The sequence below is a fragment of the Anolis carolinensis genome, chromosome 2, assembly GCF_035594765.1.
Source record: "Anolis carolinensis isolate JA03-04 chromosome 2, rAnoCar3.1.pri, whole genome shotgun sequence".
Taxonomy (NCBI): domain Eukaryota; kingdom Metazoa; phylum Chordata; class Lepidosauria; order Squamata; family Dactyloidae; genus Anolis; species Anolis carolinensis.
Genome location: NC_085842.1, coordinates 214,757,516 through 214,781,223, shown reverse-complemented (window position 1 = coordinate 214,781,223; position 23,708 = coordinate 214,757,516). Strand labels below are relative to the sequence as shown.

The 23,708-nt window shown below is 43.1% G+C and overlaps 1 protein-coding gene across 1 annotated transcript in view; it reads left to right on the top strand.

Annotated features, from left to right (window-relative positions):
- Positions 1 to 23,708, top strand: part of gtf2e2 (general transcription factor IIE subunit 2) — a 48,593-nt gene extending 24,885 nt beyond the window's left edge. The window contains exons 7-8 of the mRNA XM_003224637.4: positions 21,079 to 21,194; positions 22,785 to 23,708. Coding sequence (XP_003224685.1) covers positions 21,079 to 21,194; positions 22,785 to 22,901 — 233 coding nt within the window. The 3' untranslated portion in view covers positions 22,902 to 23,708. The remainder of the gene's footprint in view (positions 1 to 21,078; positions 21,195 to 22,784) is intronic.

Genomic DNA, 23,708 nt, shown 5'->3' with positions numbered 1-23,708 from the left:
GAGACTGAAGCATCTTCAATAAAGAATGATTAGAACTGCTGTGATTCTTCAGTTTTGGGGAAAATAAAACTAATGGTGAACAAGGCAGTGATTTTTAATTTATAAAATGATTTATAAAAATGGTAACAGATGCAAGAAAACAGAAAAAGAGAAATATTTCTTCTTCTCATTGACAGAATTCAGGATCATTCATTTGGGTGGCCATTGTTTCAGGACAGTATATTCACAATTATCTATGTGTTCACATTGATTAACATTTTTATTTACATGGCCAAAACCATGTCAGTCATGTACAAGAGGGGGCGTGTCAACAGTTTGGTGAATCAAGCTGCAATTGCTTCTTGTAGCTAACTTCACAAACCTGAGGAGTGAAGCAAACTGGAAGCTATTTATTTTAACCAAGATGTCTAATAATTATCTCCAGAGAAAGTAATCATGTTTGTTGTAGGTTCCAAAATTGTATCAACATTTGAACATTTATATACAGCTGTATTTAAAAGAGGAAATAATTATGTGAATGTTGCATATACTTTAAAAACATAACAATTCTCCAAAGAGCAGTTTTTCTAAAGCTTACACACAGACACACACACAATTGTACACACACACAAATACACGCAGAGAGGTAAATGACCTTAGAAGTCTTGGAAAAGAAATCTGAGAAACTGTTTGATGGGTTGCTGTGAGTTTTTCAGGCTGTATGGCCATGTTCCAGAAGCATTCTCTCCTGACATTTTGCCCACATCTATGGCAGGCATCCTCAAAGGTTGTAAGGTCTGTTGGAAACTAGACAAGTGGGGTTTATATATCTGTGGTTCTTTCTCCCACCCTGGATATTCCACAGATATAGAAACCCCACTTGCCTAGTTTCCAACAGACCTCATAACTTCTGAGGATTCCTGCCACAGATGTGGGCAAAATGTCAGGAGAGAATGCTTCTGGAACATGGCCAGCCCAGAAAATCACAGTAATCCAGCGATACTGATCATGAAAGCCTTTGACAACACAAACTGTTTGATGCTTTACAGTATTCTTTGAGAGTCATGTGTCTCTTGTTAAAGAACATGCCTGGTGTCTCAATTTAGTCTATATTATCATTATCATTTTAATTAATCAGAGCTTTTAAACAATGGGATGTTCAACTTTTTAAAAGTTGAAATAATGACCTGAACACTTCTTTCTCTTTGAAATATTTTTTCTACCATTGTTTTCAAAAATAATAGCATGTTAGTCTTGCTGCATAAAAAAATGAGATGTTAACACCTCTGTAATGGATTGGAATTGTGACATTTTTTTCTGGGAACTGCTACTTGACAGTTCCATATTGTATACCCAGGAAGGAATCACAGTAACAAAAGGTATTCTTTCTTATGAAACTAACAGAGTGCTTGAAAGAATATTCCCTGCTACTGGGAAGACTTTGAAGCTTTATGGGTAACATCACAGTTTTCATGTTTCTGTTTCCTATTACATTCAACAGTTATCTAACTCTGCTTAAAACCTATGGTTCTAGTATCACTCTGTCAGTGTATCTAAAGGAGTAGATTGATATCTCTGAAAGGGGTTGCTAGGTTAGTCCTTTCCCCCCCTTTTTTGTAACACATTTTAACGCTGCCTTTTTGTCAGCATTTTCAAACATCTATAAATAAGGCTTTTTAATTTAGACTATATCCCTTACTTCATCCATAATGCCTTTGGCTGTTTATATTATTAATTTCTCTGTATTCTATTTATACCGCAAAATGTTCTCATAAGCAACACGAGAGGATTTCCCCCCCCCCCCCCCCAACTAGAATTGGTCTCCCATTAGGCTCCTTCTCGTCTGAGATACAATTATTTCTTGTAATTGTTTCTCTTGAGAGAACAGAAGTCCAGTTTTGTTAGTCACAGAACTGACAGAAAAATATCTAATTAACTCAAAATAACAGGAAGGACAGTTAGAGTTGGAAGATCAGATAATTGAATGAAATTGAATAAAAAGGTCCGAATTATATTATCATATTTTTCTCTTAATAGCCGTAGCAAGATGTTTGCAGAATACATAAATCTTTGAGGGGAAGATCCTTTAAGGATTAGGGAGAAACCATAGCAAGCCCATAATAATGTATTAACATAGAATATTAAGTGGGTAAGGGGGGAAAGCAGGCAACTTAGAGATACTCATAGTAGAAAGGAATGCCTGGAACAGAAGCCAGGACTGTGAGATTTTTTTTCGTGTCAGTAATGACTTGAGAAACTGCAAGTTGCTTCTGGTGTGAGATAATTGGTTGTCCGCAAGGACGTTGCCCAGGGGACGCCTGGGGATTTGATGTTTTTACCATCCTTGTAGGAGAGTTCTCTCATGTCCCCACATGGGGAACTGGAGCTGACAGAGGGAGCTCATTCTCCCGGCAACCTTCAGATCAGCAACCCAACCTTCAAGTCAGCAGTTCTGCTGGCACAAGGGTTTAACCCATTGCGGGGGGGGGGGGTGTCCATGAGATTTAATGTACATATATAGATATAGGGATGGGGTGGGCAGTAGTAAGCAAACATAGATAATTTGATAAGAGTGAAAAACACTTGGTAAGATCTCTAACCGATATATTTTTAAATGTCAGCAGGAACAGAAAAAGAAGACACTGTTCATAGTTATCAAAGAAAAAAATCAAACATTTACTGTAGATGGGATTGAAACAAGGTATATGCAATTTATTTAGGGTTGCCACTCTCAGCCTGTCAAATCCAGGTATTTAATTTGCCTACCATGTAAATTGTTCAAATAATCAATTCTAATTTTGCAACCCCAGCAGATTTATTCTTCCTTTCCAGTGTGTTTCGGCCATCATACCATTTTTACAGTTACCTCACATTTGAAAAAACCAGTGCGCAGTGATGTTTAAAGTGTTGGATTTCAAAAATGTTTCAAACGTTCCATAATCATGGTGTTACCTATGTGAATTTATCTTTCAGCAAATCTGCCTGACAGCCCAGTTAATTCTTGCACTCTCCATTTGTACCTTTTGCTCCCCTTCCCTCCCTCATCTCATGCTCTGGAAGTGCATTCTGCTCTTACTTCTTGCACTGTGTCGCACACTTTACTCAGACCCTCACTGTATCTCCATCCTATTGCCTTCTTCATCACATGCCATCATAATGTGACTTCTCTTGCAGCAGTTCCTTGCATCCTGCTGTGTACACTACTCACGTTCCCTTCTACTCCCTCTCTCACCTCACCTTGAACCCTCTCATTGCCTCTCCCTTCTTACACATTATCAGCATCACCATCCCACTTTTGTCCCAGGACTGAGACTCAAAGAAGAATGCAGTGCTCACTCTCCTATTCACCTATGCCTCATTTTCCACTTTTTCAATGTGTAAGTTACTCCTAGCACACTTTCGGTCCCATTAGTCACACCGCTCATTCCCCTTCCTTCCTCCTCTCTCCCTTGCCTCACCTCTGGCTCTCAATATCTTCCCTTTGCTTCTTGCATTAAACTACCTGATTACTCTCGTTTCTCTCATGCCTGAAATGCAAGGGTAGGCCTAGGCCTATTTCTTGCAGAACAATTTGACTGAAGAGTACCTCTGCATTTTGCCCCATATATCAACTTGCATCCTTTTTTAATGAAAGCATGGAGTCAGGGCCAAATGAGGGTCCAAATGGGTGCCAAGTGACTTGCCAGGTAAAACTCAGCCAAATCTCAGTTATTGGGGTTAGTGGCAGGGAAAGCAATAATCTTTATGTCCTGCTTATGGACTTCCAGACAGATCTGATTCGTTGTGTTGTCGAAGGCTTTCATGGTCAGAATCATTGGGTTGCTGTGAGTTTTCCGGGCTGTATTGCCATGTTCTAGAAGCATTTTCAACTAACATTTTGCCTGCATCTGTGGCAGGCATCCTCAGAGGTTGTGAGGTCTGTTGGAAACTAAGCAAGTGGGGTTTATATATCTGAAATGTTCAGTGTGGGAGAAAGAACTCTTGTCTGATTGAGACAGGTGTGAATGTTGCAATTGGCCAGCTTGGTTTGTATTTAATGGCCTTTCAGCTTCAAGGTCTAGTTGCTTACTGCCTGGAAGAATCCTTTGTTGGGAGGTGTTAGCTGGACCCGGTTGTTTCTTGTCTGGAATTCTCGTTTTCTGAGTGTTGTTCTTTATTTGCTGTCCTGATTTTAATTTTTTTAAAATTCTGGTAGCCAGATTTTATTCGTTTTCATGGTTTTCTTAGTGGGTTTTAGCCACAAGAGCAAGGACAAAGATCTACTCAGAGGAAAGATGTTCTTACCAAGCATCAAGGGACCCACTGACCACATAGGGAAGCTAATGAGGAAGCACAACCTACAAACTATCTACAGACCCACTAAGAAAATCCAACAAATGTTACGCTCAGCAAAGGACAAGAGGGATCCTCTCACCTCTGCAGGAATCTACCATATACCATGCAGCTGTGGACAAGTCTAACTAGGAACCACCAAACTCAGCATTGCCAAACACGAATCAAGGAACATGAAAGACACGGCAGACAAACTCAACCTGAGCACTTGATGAACCAACCTGAGCACAACATATTCCCCCCGGCAGTAAACAGCCAGTCTTTGAAGCTGCAAGGCTATTCAATGCTAATCAAGCTGACCAATTGCAACATTCAAACCTGCCTCAAACAGACAAGAGTTCTTTCTCCCACCCTGGACATTGCACAGATATATAGACCTCAATTGCCTAGTTTCCAACAGACCTCACAACTTCTGAGGATGCCTGCCATAGGAAAGAATGTTTCTGGAACATGGCCATACAGCCCGGAAAACTCACAGCAACCCAGATCTGGTTCACTAATGTTTATAACAGGATGTTGAAGTGTAGTCATTATGTTCACTGGTTTCCCAAGAATGTTCCCAGAAGCCAACCAGTGCTTTACCAAGTCCGTAAAATTCTGGGAAACCACAGGATAGTTTTTCTTAGTAAAATGTTCCTCCAAATCAAAAGCAGGGCATCTACCATGATGTGATGAATGAGGTAATTTTTATTTTTTGCTCAGCCATCATCATTTTCATATTTAATTTATTATGCATCTTAATTTAATACATGTACTTTATCTGCAGTACATTCTGTTCCTCAGTCCTATGGGGAACAAGAATTATGATACTCCTAAGAGTTTAATTTTACACTTATTTCCAAATCACAAAATATTAAATCTCGGTTTAATATTTAGAACTATAATATTGTATATTAATATTGTAGTGAAAGATGAGAAGATTCTCACTTGGACCTTTAGATGGCAGCATAGTCTCACATTTCTAGTTGGCCTGAATATCTGTCAGTAGAATTGCATTTAAATTATACTTTGAAATATACTAGGAAGTTAAGTTTTGATTATTGCCAACATAATTATCTTTACAACGCTTTAATGCAAACTTATTTGTTTTTAATCTGTCTACCATATTTAAATAAAACTTGATCAACATAGCTTGTGCAATTGAAAATAAAATAAAATATTTTGATATTTGAAAGTACAAAAATGCTACACAAAGCAGCCTTAAAATGTTGCTTTTTTAACAGAAGAGAAATGGAAACATTGGTTTTATTTTTTTAAAATCTTGAAAATGTATAAGAGCACATCTCCTTTGGTATTTTATTATTATTGAGATAAAACTAAATTATCAGCCAGGGCTTTCCTATTATAAACTACTTCAGTAGCCTTTTATTTTCGACCGTTACAAAATATTTATATCAAATTGCCATTTCAAGTTCTTCCATGATGGACCTTAACTATTATAATGCCACAGAATCATAGAATAATAGAGTTGAAAGAAACTACATTGGGCCATCCAGCCCAAGTCCCTGCCACACAGTAAAAGCACAATCAAAGCACTCCAAACAGATGGCCGTCCAGCCTCTGTTTAAAAGCCTCCAAAGAAGGAGCCTCCTCCACACACCAAGGCAGTGAGTTCGACTCTTAAACAACTCTTACAGTCAGAAAGGTGGAATCTCCTTTCCCTTAATTTGAACCCATTGCTCTGAGTAATAGTCTCCAGGGCAATAGAAAACAAGCCTGTCCGTCTTCCTTGTGACAGCCTTTCAGATATTCAAATATTCCTTATGGCATCTTTTTAGATCATGTCTTCTCTCAACCTTCTTTTTTGCAGGCTAAACTTAAGCTGCTCCTCACAGGGCATGGTCTGGTGCTACACTTGTACCTGTTCCAACATACATACAAATTCAACTTAAGAACAAACCTACAGAACCTATGTCATTTGTAACTTGGGGGATTGCCTGTACTTCTGTTGGTATTATCAGGAAAGTAGGATGGTCAGAGGGGGATCCCAATTGAATCCAAAAACTCCTGAGTTCTTTGGATTTAAAAAGAATGTTTGTTCATCCAACTCAGATGGTTTGGAAATGTGGACAAAGTGCTTGCAGTTATGTGTCTGATCATGTGCGGTGCTTTTTTCTCCAAGATTTTCTTTAGATCTTTAAAGTATGATTGCAAGGAAACAAAACTACACATATAGGATATGAACATGTACTGTGTGTATATTTGAATGTAAACTGACCATATTTCCAAAAGTACATTATATTGAAATAGGCATCTAGCTAGTGGGTAGCTAAACCACTAAGATCATCTATTGCACAAAAAGTGACAAATTCTTTTTCTAATGATAGAGTATGTATTTTTTCAACAGCATAGATCTTTTGCCTGTAGAATCTAACCACACTGACTTCCAGTTTACTTCCGCATTGCAAGAGTATAATTTCAGATAGTTATTACTTTATAATTTAAAAGAGCATGTGCACCTGAAAATGCAAAATATTTTTCTTCTAATGTAAAATTAACACATCACAAAAATTATACTTATTTACCTAAAAGAAGCATTATGTATATTGCATCATCAACATTCAGTTGAAACTGATAGTTTCATAAAATGGCACACTGGACCAAATATAGCTGGAATTTAAAAAGATACTTGATACTATAACTTATTTGTTCATTGGCCCTTGAATTTTATTAAAGCTAGACAAACCACTATAGCAGTGGTTCTCAACCTGTGGGTGTTTTGGCCTTCAACTCCCAGAAATCCTAACAACTGGTAAATTGGCTGGGATTTCTGAGAATTGTAGGCCAGAACACCTGGAGACCCACAGGTTGAGAACCACTATACTATAGGAAATGTTTATTTTCACAGAGGAATTATGCTTGCTACAGCTAAAGCAGAGCTAAAGAAACCCACTGTGGTCCCTGTTTTTGACAGTTACCTCCTAATTTCAAGCACTCGGTTGTTAGGAGGTCCTTTAGAACATACAATTGCTCACAATTTTGGATGATCTGGTTTCAGTACTGAAACCTCCCGTGATCATTTGATGACTACTGTCTATCAAGAAACCGGGAAAATGCAACCCTGTTCATGCTTGCACTTTCAGCAGCTTTTAATACCATAATCCATTGTATCCTGGATCAGATCAGTGGATTTGGAAGTTGAGAGACTTTTCTGAACCTACCTGCAAATCAGGCTCTAGACCAGTGGTTCTCAACCTTCAACTCCCAAAAATCCTAACTGCTGGTAAACTGGTTGGGATTTCTGGGAATTGTAGGCTAAAAGACTTACAGTGGTTCTGAACCCACAGCTTGAGAACCACTGCTCTAGACACTGGCTGTACACTTGAACCATGTTCCATCCCACAGCTATTTCAAATGTATTATAGAACTGCAACTACCTTTTTAGGATGAAAAGCAGTGTTTTTCAAATGTCTTTTAAAAGGCATGTCCTGCATTTTTGTTACAGTTTAAATAGTTTTCTCTTGAAGATATATGTCTAGAATTGAACTCTGTTGTGATCTCTCTGACTAGCTTTGGAAAAACCACCAGCATTTCTGTTTTCTTATTAGAAGTCTTGCAACAAGGACACCCAAACATCGTATTCACTGTCTTTGCAGATGCCTGCCCTTATACTTTCCCCTGTTGAATTTCATTATATTTCTATTATTCTAGCTCATGAGATCATTGAGTTATGCCTGCATAATGCAGCTGTTCTTTTCTGTATTTACAGTATCTCCTTACTTGGTTGTGTCTGCAAAGAAACACAGTGCCCTCTGCCCAAAATTAGTTTTTGAAATAAAAGAAAATAAGTGAAGATCTGCCAAAATTTCCAAAACTGTTTACTTGCAATATGTTATGTGCAAGTATTTCTCCATCCACTTGGATTTTCTCTTGCGCTCATACAATTCAAACATCACATTCAAGCGTCCTGTATTCAATATGTTGTCAAAGGGTTTCATGGCCAGAATCACTGGGTTGCTGTGAGTTTTCTGGGCTGTATGGCCATGCTCCAGAATTATTCTCTCCTGACGTTTCACCTACATCTATGGCAGGCATCCTCACAACCTCTGATTCGTGTTTGGTTCCTTGATTCGTGTTTGGGCAATGCTGTGTTTGGTGGTCCCTATATAGACTTTTCCACAGCTGCATGGCTTACAGTAGACTCCTGCAGAGGTTAGACGATCCCTCTTGTCCTATGGTGAACATAGTAAGCAGCCAGGCTTTGAAGCTGCAATGCTAATCAACCTCTGAGGATGCCTGCCATAGATTTGGGCAAAACGTTAGGAGAGAATGTTTCTGGAACATGGCCATACAGCCCGGAAAACTCACAGCAGTCCTGTATTCAGTTTAGTTACATTTACATCCATGTGATGGAATGATGGCTGGGTTGGTTGATTTCTAGCCTACTTTGTATTCTAGGGACCTCCAAGGAAGCTTACATAAAATTAGTTGTTTAAAACAACTTTAAAATACTAACAGATTCAGAAGACTGAGCATAGATTCAGAAGACTGAGGACACTAAAACTCAATGTATACAAAGCTATTTGGTTAGGTGGCAGGGACAGGATGCATGAGGGCCATTCAGGCATTTCTCAAGGAAGCAGTGAACTACTATAAAGTTCCTGCTTCAAGACCCACTCTCAATAGTTCACATAGCAGGGAAGCTGCTAATTTGATCTGAGTGTCCAAGTAGGTTCATAATCGTGCTCCAGATGGCATGATCTCAGATCGTTTGAGGATTTTAAAATGGCAGTGATTTAAATTATGCTCCAAAGTAGATTGAGAATTATTGAAATTTTGAACCGATTGTAGTTTCTGGGTGCTATCAGAGCCACCCTAAATAGGTGCATCTAACAGTAATCTAATCTAGTTGTTTGTGATTGACCATGGCAAGATCTATTTTCCAAGCACAGGCGCAGTATGCATCAATGCTGATAAAAGTGAGCATGATTGTTATTGCCAATGGGGCACTATAGAACTATGATAAATCCTGGACACTCCCTTATCTTTAATCTTAATCATTGAGGGGAAGCACTGTACCACTAAGAGTAGGTTGTATACATATCCCTAGATCAGTGGTACCCAATCTTTGGGCCTCCAGGGATTTTGGACTTTAACTCCCAAAAATCCCAGCCAGCTTACCAGCTGTTAGGAACTGTGGAAGCTGAAGTCCAAAACCCCTGGAGGCCCAAAGATTGGGAACCACTGCCCTAGATGAACAGCAGTCTCAACAATAGTCGTACTGCTTTGTCTTTGTTAAGTTTCAGTTTGTTCATCTAAAACAAGTCCTCGGGTCCTAGATTAGGGCTATTGCTATTTTAGAATGAGACAGAAAAAAGACCTGGTGATTATCAGTCAGCATACAGATGACAGCACATCGTAGATGACTTCATCAAATTGATTCATGAAACTTTTAAATAAAACAGTAGATAAGACTGAGCCTTATGATTCCCCAAATGCCAGCGGTTGCCCATGATAAAGTAGGAATTCTCCAGTAGGATTTTCTGAAATATATTTGACCAAACATAATCCAGTCAATCATGGATAAGAGCACACGAGAAACACTAGTCTGTGATGATGCTGGTAATGGAAAACAACTATGTAATAATTCTTTTTGAACTATTGTCCAGTGGAGCATTGGTTGTAGTCTGTGAAAAAATTGTATGACACTTTGCAGATAAAAATGCTTTGACTTGAATAGTGTAAATTAACAGATCTATGTTATCTCCTGTTTGTCTTGTATTATTGGATATGTTTTAGTCTTTGCAGCATGATGTTGCAGTGTGTACTTTATTTAACTTTGTATGCCTTTTAATTAATGTTATACTGTTTTAACATGATGATTTTAATTGTTTTAATATTTAATGGTTGGGTTTTGCTTGATTCGTTTTGTCAGCTGCTTTGGGCCACATGTTCAGGGAAAGTGGGCACATAAATGAAATTAATACTAATAAAATGTGGTGCTCATCCCTGGCACATTGCAGGGGAGGGGGTGCTCTGGAGATTTCCCAGATAAAACAGCTTAAAAGACACTGAACCAGATACATTTTGTTCTTGGCTTTTCTTAGGGAAAGCCAGCATTGGTTGCTTTGCTGGATGGCCTACATCATGATCTGGACAGGGGGAACTTGGCCCTGTTGATTTAGCCGGACTTCTTAGAAGCTTCAATACCGTTGATGATGATATCCTTCTCGGATTTTTTTTCCGTCTAAAGAGTGCTTCTGGTGTGAGAGAATAGGCCGTCTGCAAGGATGTTGCCTAGGGGACGCACAGATGTTTTACAATCCTGTGGGAGGCTTCTGTAATGTCTCCGCATGGGGAGCTGGAGCTGTCAGACGAGAGCTCACCCCACTGCCCAGATTCAAACCGCCAGCCTTTTGGTCAGCAGTCCTGCTGGCACAAGGATTTAACTCAGTGATTCCCAAAGTGGGCGCTACCGCCCCTAGTGGGTGCTGCAGCGATCCAGGGGGGCGGTGATGGCTCCTGTTAGGACACGGGGCGGGGCCTCTTCCCAAGTGCCGGAGACAGGGCTGAGCACCTGAGGCGCCTGTTAGGACACAGAGGTGAAGCTAGAGGAGTGGGTGTGGCTTCTTCCCAAGACAGGGCTGAGAATCTATACCTCTCCTGAGGTGCTTGTTGGGACACAGAGGCAGAGCTAGGGAAGGGGGCGGGGCCTCCTTCCAATAGCCCGAGACAGGGCTGAGACTATATTTCTCCTGAGAGGCCTTTTAGGACTAAAGGGCAGGGCTGGGGCAGGGGCGGGGCCTCTTCCCAAGAGCATGAGATAGGGCTGAGCTTCTGTATATCTCCCCTCTAGCTCTTGTTAGAACATGGGGGTCGGGGTATAGAGGTTCAGCCCCGTCAGGCACTTGGGAAGAGACCCCGCCCCCTCCTCTAGCCCCACCCCCTGTGTCCTGGCAGGCGCCACAGGACAGGGATAGAAGCTCAGCCCTGCCTCAGAGCCCGTAACTCTGCCCATCCCAGTCCTGGCCGTCCATTTGTGGCCCCGCCCACCTCCCCCTCCCAGCCCTGCATCTTGGACTAGGGGAGAGGCTCAGCCCCGCCCTCTTGAGCAGGAGCCACACCCACCCCTCTAAGCCATGCCCCTCTTTCCAGGGGGTGCTGAGTAATATTTTTCTGGAAAGGGGGCGGTAGGCCAAATAAGTTTGGGAACCACTGGTTTAACTCATTACACCGCTAGGGGCTCCTCCTCACCAGGATAAGACTTGGGTTTACTGTGTGTTGCTGGTCCTTCCTGGAGGGATCCCTGAAGGGGATTACGGAGCTGACTGTTGGACACCCTGACTACTGGGGTATACTTAGGGGCGCCGTTTTATCCTCCATTCTGTTTAACATATAAATGAAACTACTGGGAGAGGCTCTCCATAGTTTGGGCATTCAGTGTCACCAGTATGCGCTCAAGATTATCTCCCCTTTTCATCCATTTCTATTGAAGCTGTTTGTGTACTAAAGCAGTCTCTGCTGTCAGTTATAGGTTGAGTGAGGTCCAAGCTTAATCCATGCAGCCTAAAGACATGCTTCTGGCCAGTAAAAAGGCAGATTCCATTTGTGCTGAGATGGAAATTTCTCCGGAAATTTCAGATTTACGACTTTGGCATGCTCCTGAATTCACCAAGTTTCCCCTGGTGACCAGGAGTGTGTTTGCTAGTGCACGAACTACACCTATTCCTGAAGATGTGTGATGAACCATGGGCCTTGTAGTCCTGCTCAGGACATTGTAATCCCTGATGAAGATGAAAACTTGGGTTTTTTACCTTCCCAGTCTGAACTGGATTCCTCTCAGCCAGATCCTTCCCAGGCAGATCTGGAAACCTTGCACCTGCAAGAAAGTTGTGCCCCAGAAGTATGTCAAACAACCCCAGAGCCTACTTCTCCCGTGTTCTTGCGCCGGGAGTTTTGTAAACAACAGAGAAGTTTGGATTCAGCTTCGCGCAGGAGTGCGAGGATAGCAGCTAAGAATGTTGCCAATTAACATTGGTTCTCGTGAGAATCTTTAAGGAGTTTAACATCTGGTCTCAGAGTTTAGCTTTCGTTTCTGATTCCCAGAGAACCGCTTTGGTGAGAAAGTTGGACTCTATATAGGTGTTTTGCCCGCGTAGCAACTTCGCGGAGTCAATTCGTCAGCCTACGGAGCGAGTTGTGTCTGGACAGCGCGCTCCGATTCAAGCCTCGCTTCAGCTCAAGCCTTGCCTTGCTATCCAGCCTTCGCCTTGCTTCCCAGCCTTTGTTTACCGACGGACTTTGCCTTGTTTCCCAGGACTAATCCTTGCCTTGTTTCACGGATTTTACCAAGTTATTCCACGGACCTTGTTCTTGTTCTTAGTTACCTTGTTTCACGTTCAAGCCTTGTTTCAAGTATCAAGTTATTTCCTAGCCACGCTCAAGTTTTATGGACTAAGGACCTTGTCATCTCCCCTCACTTTGCTTGGCAAAGTGAGTGTTTCGGTTATTGGATTACAACTTTGGACCTTAATATTTCTTATTGAACATTGCTTCTTTGGACTAATTCTGGCCTTTCCTGAAGGGTCTAATTCTGGACTATTTTCTATACTTGTTTTTATTAACTTTATATATTCCTTCAATAAAGATATTAGTTAGATTCTGGCCTCTGTGTATGGTTATTGGTGCCTCTGCCGCCTGGGTCGTGACAGTTTGACTCCGCCACCCATAAGCACCAACTAACCGAGGCCAGGATGTCTACCGGAGCCGCGCCGGCTGGACAGCCGCTCAGCTACACCATCAGCAAGGACGAAGTGGACCGCATCCGTGACAGACTCAACGCGCAGGATGGAGAAATAAAAGGGTTGAGGGAGCGCGGAGTTCGCCTCCCGGCCATGGCGTTGCCTACCAAGTTTTCTGGAGAAGCTGCTAAGGTTCATGTTTTCCGCCGCCAATGTCAAGCTTATCTAGAGGCCCGTGATGCCGAGTTTCCCCAAGAAGACATCAAGGTGGCGTGGGTCTACAGTCTTCTAGACGGACCAGCGGCTAGCTGGGCGACGGCCCTGTTTGATCAAGCCTCCCCCCACCTAAGTTCAGCACAACGCTTCTTGGATCACCTTAAGGAGACCTGGGGAATCGAGGACAATTTGGAGGCAGCCGGTCACAAACTCCGGCGCCTCCTTCAAGGAGACAGACCCATGTCTCAGTACATAGCCGAGTTCCGCGTGCTGGCCCACAACACCGGCTGGAACGATGTAGCCCTCAGAGGACAATTTCGGGAGGGTCTCAACATTGAAATGCTGGAAGAAATCTCCAAGGTGGATCCTCCCCAGACCCTCGAGGCACTCATTGATCAATGTTTACGGGCTGAAGTCATGATTGCCAACAGGAAACAATGGGTTCGAGGCCAGGGCGGTAGAGCCGGGGCAAAACCCCCCGCTCCCGCCAGTGTTCAGCCACGTCCGGTGTGGAGACCCCCGCCGCCAACCCCATACCCCAGAGGAGGCGAGGAGGTGCCGATGCAGTTGGGCAATGTGCGTCCCAGACTAGATGCCGCCGAGAAGGCCCGTCGTCAACGCTTGAACCTCTGCTGGTACTGCGGGAACGGGGGCCACTTCGCCAGAGAGTGCCCAGCCAAAGGGAAGCCTGCCGCCCGTCTTGCGGCGGCGTCCTCCACGGAGTCGAAGGCGTCTGAGCCGACTGGCACACAGCCGGCGGGGGAAGCCAACGACCGGGTGTAGAGAGGCTCGCCAACCCGGTCAAAAAATCCATCCAAGAGCCGCCAACCGGGGTCCTGTTCCTTCTCGTGGTCACATTATGGTCAGCAAAAAGGGGACCCGTCATGATCCACGCCATGATAGACTCTGGAGCTACCAACAATTTCATCGATAGAGAGTATGCCGACTCTCTGGGATTACAATATCATGATTTCAAGAATGCCCGTGTGGTGCAAGCCATAGACGGCCGTCCCCTCAAGACGGGCCCCGTAAGCCAGTGGTCGGAACCCACCAGGATGTGGATAAGGGAACATATGGAAGAGATTTCCTTCTTTGTTACCGAGGTTCCCCATTTCCCTGTGATTTTGGGAATTCCATGGCTGACACTCCACGACCCTAACATCTCCTGGTCCAACAGAGAACTGCAGTTTGCTTCACCGTACTGCCAAAACCATTGCCTCGTAGCCAAGGTATGCCATGCCACAGACTCCGAGCCCATCATCACCTTGCCAAAAAAGTACTCCGAGTATTGGGATGTATTCAATGAGAAAGAAGCCGAAAAATTACCCCCACATAGACCTTATGACTGTGCCATTGACTTGGTGGAGGGGGCCCCGATCCCGCGAGGGCATCTCTACTCCCTGACTGAACCAGAGCAAGAAGCTCTCAGGGAATTCTTAGAGACAAACCTTCGCAAGGGGTTCATCAGACCCTCTCAATCCCCAGCCGCCTCCCCAGTGATGTTTGTGAAGAAGAAGTCAGGGGAATTACGCTTGGTGGTGGACTACAGAGCATTGAACAATATCACCAAGCGGAACAGCTATCCCCTGCCCTTAATCTCGGATCTACTGGACCGACTTCGAGGAGCCAAGGTCTACACCAAGCTGGATCTTCGGGGGGCTTATAATCTAGTTCGCATCAGAGAAGGGGACGAGTGGAAGACCGCCTTCCAGACTAAATTCGGATTATTCGAGTCCCGAGTTATGAATTTCGGTTTATGCGGAGCTCCCGCAACGTTCCAGCATTTTGTCAACGATATTTTTCAGGACTATCTAGACAGATTCTTGATAATCTACCTGGACGATTTTTTGGTGTTTTCCAGATCACAATCAGAACATGAGAACCACGTCAAAATGGTGTTGCAACGACTGCGGGATCATGGACTTTATGCCAAGCTAGAAAAATGCGCTTTTGATCTACAAGAGGTAGATTTCCTTGGCTACCGCATCTCGCCTCTAGGGCTTTCCATGGATCCAGCCAAGGTTTCAGCAGTATTGGAATGGCGGGCGCCAACTAACAAGAAAGAGGTGCAGCGTTTCTTGGGGTTCGCGAACTACTACCGCAAGTTCATTCCAGATTTTGCCCGCTGGTCCGACCCCATCACTAGCTGCATCCGTGGAAAGCAGCCTTTCCGCTGGACTGATCAAGCAGAGAAAGGGTTCCAGCAACTGAAGAAACTATTCACCTCCCAGCCAATTCTACAGCACCCAAATCCTGGAACCCCTTTTGTGGTGCAAGCGGACGCCTCTGATGTGGCAATTGGGGCTGTACTCTTACAACCGGTGGGAGATCACCTCCACCCCTGTGCCTTTTATTCTCGTCAACTAACCACACCAGAGAGGAATTACACCATTTGGGAAAAAGAACTACTGGCCATAAAGGCAGCCTTTGAAACTTGGAGACATTGGCTAGAAGGGGCCAAATTCCCCATTGAAGTCCACACTGATCATCGTAATCTAGAACATCTAAGAACTGCCCGCAAACTAAATCAGAGACAGCAACGTTGGGCTTTATTCTTTGAACGTTTCAACTTCCAGATCCATTATGTGACCCCAGCTCAAACCAAGCAAGCAGACGCCCTGTCACGTAAACCGGAATACGCTGCAGGACGCAAGGAGACCTTTGAATCCCAACTGCTACAACCTGAGAACTTTGCCACGCTCACAGTGGGGAACACCAAATCCAGTCCCATTGGTTCAACTTCCCCTACTCCAGGACCCATCTGTGCTCAAGAAATCAGGGCTAGTCAGCAAGCAGATGCCTGGGCGCAGGACCAACTTCGCCAAGGTCTGCATTTTCCCTTTTCGCTTAAAGATGGGCTGCTCTGCTATAGAAATCATGTTTATATTCCACCCGGACCGGGCAGGGAAAAAGCGCTTCGTTTGTGTCATGACTGCAAACCAGCAGGACACTTCGGACTATTTAAAACCATGCATTTGATCCTAAGAGATTTTTGGTGGCCCAAGATCCGCAAGGATGTGGAAAAATATGTCAACACCTGCCCAGTATGCCAGCGCTCCAAGATACGAAGGGAGAAGCCCTCAGGGCTTTTGCACCCCCTTCCTACCCCATCTCGCCCATGGGAAATAATTTCCGCGGATTTCATCACTGACCTACCACCTTCCTGTGGATTCACCACGATCTTAGTGGTGGTGGACCTATTCACCAAGTTAGCCCATTTCATTCCCTGCGAAGGCCTCCCCACGGCCAAAGAAACTGCGGATCTATTTCTTCAGCATGTTTTCAGACTACATGGATTGCCCAAGAGTTTAGTCACAGACCGTGGATCTCAATTCACCTCTCGTTTTTGGAAGGCACTACAAAAACTACTGGGCATAGACTCTCGCTTATCTTCAGCTCATCATCCCCAAACAGATGGGCAAACGGAGCGCACCAATGCCACTTTGGAGCAGTATCTTCGCTGTTATGTAAACTACCAACAGGACAATTGGGCTTCTCTGTTACCACTGTCTGAGTTTGCCTACAATAATGGAGTTCAAGCTTCTACAAAAGAAACGCCGTTCTTTGCAAACTACGGTTTCCATCCACGTTTCTTTCCCCCTGTCATTGAAACTTCAGAAGTTCCCGCAGCAGAGGATTGGCTGCAGGAACTCACAGCGGTGCAACAACTTTTGCTCCAGCAACTGGACCAAGCCAAGGAGGACTATAAACGCCACGCTGACAAACACCGCCAGCCGGGCCCCGAAATCAAGGTAGGAGATCGGGTTTTTCTGTCCACTCGCTTTCTGCCCTCCCACCGCCCATGCCGGAAGTTAGATGCCCGCTTCATTGGCCCCTATCCAGTGGTGGCGCAATTAAACCCCGTGACTTTCAAACTCCAACTTCCGCGTTCAATGCGCATTCACCCAGTGTTTCACCGTTCCCTGCTCCTTCCGGCGGATGGTGTGCGTCCTGATACAGACCAACCGGCCCCCCCTCCTGTTTTGATGAATGGGGAGGAGGAGTTCGAGGTTGAGGACATTTTGGATTCTCGCTTTCATCGCCGCCGCCTACAATATCTCATTGACTGGGTGGGGTTTGGGCCTGAGGAACGCTCTTGGGAAGACGCCTCCACAGTCCATGCTCCTGATCTAACCCGTCGCTTCCATCTGACCTATCCCACCAAACCGCGACCTCGCGCCTCGGGGAGAGGACCCCAGTTTGGGAGGGGCCCTGAGGAGGGGGATAGTGTGATGAACCATGGGCCTTGTAGTCCTGCTCAGGACATTGTAATCCCTGATGAAGATGAAAACTTGGGTTTTTTACCTTCCCAGTCTGAACTGGATTCCTCTCAGCCAGATCCTTCCCAGGCAGATCTGGAAACCTTGCACCTGCAAGAAAGTTGTGCCCCAGAAGTATGTCAAACAACCCCAGAGCCTACTTCTCCCGTGTTCTTGCGCCGGGAGTTTTGTAAACAACAGAGAAGTTTGGATTCAGCTTCGCGCAGGAGTGCGAGGATAGCAGCTAAGAATGTTGCCAATTAACATTGGTTCTCGTGAGAATCTTTAAGGAGTTTAACATCTGGTCTCAGAGTTTAGCTTTCGTTTCTGATTCCCAGAGAACCGCTTTGGTGAGAAAGTTGGACTCTATATAGGTGTTTTGCCCGCGTAGCAACTTCGCGGAGTCAATTCGTCAGCCTACGGAGCGAGTTGTGTCTGGACAGCGCGCTCCGATTCAAGCCTCGCTTCAGCTCAAGCCTTGCCTTGCTATCCAGCCTTCGCCTTGCTTCCCAGCCTTTGTTTACCGACGGACTTTGCCTTGTTTCCCAGGACTAATCCTTGCCTTGTTTCACGGATTTTACCAAGTTATTCCACGGACCTTGTTCTTGTTCTTAGTTACCTTGTTTCACGTTCAAGCCTTGTTTCAAGTATCAAGTTATTTCCTAGCCACGCTCAAGTTTTATGGACTAAGGACCTTGTCATCTCCCCTCACTTTGCTTGGCAAAGTGAGTGTTTCGGTTATTGGATTACAACTTTGGACCTTAATATTTCTTATTGAACATTGCTTCTTTGGACTAATTCTGGCCTTTCCTGAAGGGTCTAATTCTGGACTATTTTCTATACTTGTTTTTATTAACTTTATATATTCCTTCAATAAAGATATTAGTTAGATTCTGGCCTCTGTGTATGGTTATTGGTGCCTCTGCCGCCTGGGTCGTGACAAGATGTCAGATTTGGAAGAGGTGACACATACCTTTTTTATGTCCCATTTTGATTCCTGTAATGCACTCTGCATATAGAGTCTCACTTATCCAACATAAATGGGCCGGCAGAATGTTGGATAAGCGAATATGTTGGATAATAAGGAGGCATTAAGGAAAGGCCTATTAAACATCAAATTAGGTTATGATTTTACAAATTAAGCACCAAAACATCATGTTATACAACAAATTTGACAGAAAAAGTAGTTCAATACGCAGTAATGCTATGTAGTAATTACTGTATTTACGAATTTAGCACCAAAATATCATGATGTATTGAAAACATTGACTACAAAAATGTGTTGGATAATCCAGAACGTTGGATAAGCGAGTGTTGGATAAGTGAGACTCTACTGTAGCTGTTTTGAAACCTGTTTTGAAACTTCAGAGGATTCTCAGTGCTGCAGCCAGAGTAGATGTGAGATGTTCATTTATAATGTTGAAGTATCTCTCATTTTAATTTTGTAGAAGCATATCAAAGATCAGAATGTATATGACTATAGGAGAAATGTCAAAATAATTGTTAGGGCCGTTCAGCATAACTTTTCCAAAGGAATTATCTGCCCTGAGCATTTTTATTTAGGTATCAGTATATAGTGGTATTGGAAACAACAGATCCAAGAAGAAAATGTCATAGGATATTTTCTTGGTTAGCATCAAGCTGCACAAATTATTTACTAAGTAGATCAGAACTGTTTGAATATTTGATATATGTGGGAATAGCTGAGAAATTTCCCTGGCTCTGTGTTTAGGATTTTATTGATGGATTGCAAGCTTGGCCTGTTGACAGATCTATCTAGCAGTAATGACTCTGGAATGAAGGGAAGTGGGATTGTACCAGTCACGGCATTGATAAGGCATTCTGGGAACTCACTTAAAAGGATATATGGAGGCAGGCGATGTGCAGGTTATCTCACTTATTGCTTCTCTTTGAAGAGTTGGGCCTCTTCTTTATTTTCTGCAACCAAGAGGTCAAGACAGCACTTTGGTTCTGAAGGGCTTGGGAGTTCTTGACTGTTTTAAAGATGCTGAGAGAAGCATGATTGCCCTTTTGTAGTAATTACATGATAGGGGATGTACCGTTTCAGGCAACACATCTTCTCAAAGTCAGGTGACAGGACATGGAGGAGGTCATTGTGCTTTAATGTTCTGCCTCCCTGCTTCATGTCACTGGCATCCAGCTCCTGGGGAGCATCAAGATGAATGAACCCAAATCACACATGTTTCACGTGACTTGTCTAGGAAGATTGTCAGAGGAGAGGCACGTATGCTGGCATTTCATGCCTGTATGATGATTAAAAATTGTGTGGTCATTTACTATCAACCTTATGTGAAGATTCATGAAACATCAAAGAAATATATACTAAGGAAAAAGAAATGTATGAAATTTAAGAAATATATGCTACGGGGAAAAAAACACCCTGAGGTTATTGGGAGTCTGTTCTGATAGGAACCTCTATTCTCACAGATATAATATAAAGCTTCTCCTGCCATTCTTCCTTACATTTCTGCTCATTAACGTGTTGTCGACGGCTTTCATGGCCAGAATCACAGGGTTGCTGTGAGTTTTCCGGGCTGTATGACCATGTTCTAGAAGCATTCTCTCCTGACGTTTCACCCACATCTATGGCAGGCATCCTCAGAGGTTGTGAGACACAGAAATGCTGGACTACTCTAAATATCCAAGTTTCTGTATTATCCAAGCCGTTTTTGCAGTCAATGTTTTCAATATATTGTGATATTTTGGTGCTAAATTCGTAAATACAGTAATTACAACATAACATTACTGCGTATTGAACTACTTTTTTCTGTCAAATTTGTTGTATAACATGATGTTTTGGTGCTTAATTTGTAAAATCATAACCTAATTTGATGTTTAATAGGCTTTTCCTTAATCTCTCCTTATTATCCAAGATATTTGCTTATCCAAGCTTCTGCCGGCCCGTTTAGCTTGGATAAGTGAGACTCTACTGTACCATGTCAGACTACACAGAGAAGCCATGGAAATCCACAAGCATGTGGACAATTTCAACAGAACCGAGGAAACCATGAAAATGAACAAAATCTGGCTACCAGTATTAAACTCTAAAACCAAGACAGTAAATAAAGAACAACTCTCAGGAAACAGGGAAATTTCAGACAGGAAACAATTGGGCAGCTAACACCTCCCAACAAAGGATTCTCCCAAGCAGTAAGCAGCCAGGCTTTGAAGCAGCCAGGCTATTCAATGCTAATCAAAGTGATCAATTGCAACATTCACACTTGCCTTAAACAGACATGAGTTCTTTCTCCCACCCTGGACATTCCACAGATAGGCTTTTCACATAATAATCAACTCCACTTGCCTAGTTTCCAACAAACCTCACAACCTCTGAGAATGCCTGCCATAGATGTGGGTGAAACATCAGGAAAGCATTCTTCTAGAACATGGCCTGGAAAACTCACAGCAACCTGGATGCCATTAACATATGAAATATCTGTGTCATTTCAGCAGTGTTTGTTTTTCATGCGGCAGATTATGTTGGTGTCCACCTCCATGTGCAGGAGGACTGTAAATCCAAGAAGGAGTGTTCTCTGTTTGTTTATGTTTCCAATGACACTTCTGATTAATACTCCATTGTGGCTTTCTAGAATTTCAAAAACTGTGGAGGAGTGTTCCTGTGGATTCCATGGATGAAGAAAAGATAGAAGAGTATCTGAAACGTCAGGGTATTTCTTCCATGCAAGATGCAGGCCCAAAGAAAATAGTAAGACTATGATGAACTTTGCACGTTTTTTTCTTTCTCCAGCCTAAGGGAAATTATACATGGATAAAATGAGCGGGGTGTATATTGAATAGAGCCCACCTTTACATTTTCAGCTTAACTAGCGAACATGTCAGTGCCCTGTTACCAGTCAGATTGTGAGGTTCTTGGTTAGTGCTCAGCATCAGTCTTGAAAATAGGGAATGAGGCCATTGTACTGCTATGCCTGCTATTGGAAGCTTTAGAGTCCAAGGTAAACAGCAGCCATGTTTTCTGTACCATTCCCCTGCCCTCTCTAAGCAATAATGTAGTAAAAAAAACAACAACGATGTAGTCAGTGGGCATAAATGGTATTGATGCCTTGCACATTCTTCTGATCTCCCATATCAGTATAAATAGAAGCTCTCCTTGTCTGAGAAACTAGAGACATTCACAACTGGTCCACGTTCACATGCCCTCCATAGAGGGAGAAACTACTGATCCCCATTCCATAAACCCAGTTGCACATACATCTCTTTTCTTGCTCTCACCCTCTTTCTGTGGATTATTCATACATGATGGAGATTGTCTGGCTCTCAGCATAACTTTCTATGAAGAGCACTACACTTCAGGAAGACCAGCAGCTGGTTTGATTTTGTGAAGGCCAAACTAGATTTGCAAGAGACCCAGGGTCTTGAATCTATGCTTCTATTATAATGATCATGTCAGAATGTGTGTGTGTGTGTGGGGGGGGGGGGGGGGAGCTTTGCAAAGTGTACTTAACTCAACCCTCACCATGAATGCCCAGGCTCCAAAAATTGATTGTCAAGACAGTACATTTGCTGAGATAATACCTGCTTCTCAGGCTTTGAACACTAAAAGGGTTCCATGATTTTGATGGTAAACTAGGTAGCAGTTGTAGGCTATAAGCACCTGCAGTTCAGCCTCATCCTCATTACAAAGGCAGTATAGAACTGAGCTGATGAGCAGTATGGCTTCAGTTTTCCGTCTTAACTGGAGAACCAGACCATCTTCTGCACAGGAAGCCTGTTATGTAGTGATCAACTCAAAAGTCACAAAGTGCCACACTGAAAGTATGGCCAAGTGAATGCTGTTACCACTCTAGCTTCTCTGCTTTTAGCAGGTAGGCTTCTACTCATCTATTTTTAAACTTGAATGAAAGAAACAAGTTATTCTTTAAAATAAATAAATAAGCCAAGCATCTTAGGATGTGAGTTTTACATCAGATAATTGTTCGTGCTTAGGTCTTAGCCATGGAACAAAATCCATAGTTTTTCAAGGTTTGGGTTCACATGGCGAGTCTAATGAACAGGAACCCTTGCTCTTCGAGTATGCTGCTTTCTCTATGAGAAAGGCAACGACAAAGGGAGTGGGGAATGAAGGGAAGAAAACATTGAACTGAATGCTAGTTCTTCTGACACTGGTCCGGATCCAAGAGAGATTTTTAAGAGGCTGTGTTTCCCTTAAACAGGAATGTGGAACCCTGGATCCAGACTAGCTACTGCCTTCAGATTGTTTTTGAGTGTCTTATACACAACTGCGATCTAGACTTTGCAAGGTATTTTTGTAATACCTTAATTTCTCATATTTTAGGTGCCTATTCAGAGGAGGAGGAAGCCTGCTTCTCAGAAGAAACGGAGATTCAAGACTCACAATGACCATTTGGCTGGTGTATTGAAGGACTACTCTGATGTGGTTCCTAGCAAATAGTGTCTTCTGGAACGAACTCTTGAGAGCATTGATGCAGCTGCTCTGTTGCTCCAAAGGACCTGTGATGTGGTTCTCCCCCATCCTAGTCCTGAAACAGCCAGGAAGAAACAGCTGTTGAAAGTAAAGATAAAGTATTCATCTAGTGCTTATTTGTATTTAACACAAACTTGGATCAAGGGCTGCTTGCTCTTGGTAGGCTTTTGTTACTGGGGTAAACGTATTTAGCATGTAATATTAAGGTTCACGTTTTTGAAGAAATCTTTGGGGTTTTGTGGGTATTATCTTCTATTCAGCTGGTGTTGACTTAGAGATAAAACCAAGTATTTGTTTTATCTATGTCAAGAAAACCAGTTTATAATAAAATAATTTCAGAAAAATATGTTTTTTTTATATATTTCTTACTGAACATGCTTCCTCTGTCGGGAAGAGAAAAGAAAAATAAGCCCGTAAGACCAGTGGTAGGATCCAGCTTAAAGTAAGTCCCATGTTTGCAACATAGATGGGGCTCCATATTTAAATTTCTCAAAGCTTTGTGCTCTTGGGACTATCTGAAGATCTCCATGATTTTTTAAAGTTCAGTTGGTCACCTATACAGGAAGTACTCAGATTATAGAAGCTGGTATCTTCCTTGCTGGATCATCAAATTTAAACTCCTATACAGATTAGCCTCTGTCAGAATTGCAGGTTCGGTGACAGGAGCCGAAATCCAAATCACCCAAATCCAGGTGTATACTCATTAAAAGTTCTTACAGTAAGAACAATATTGGCATTTTTAAACTTCTACAGAAATAAACTTTCATCCAGGTC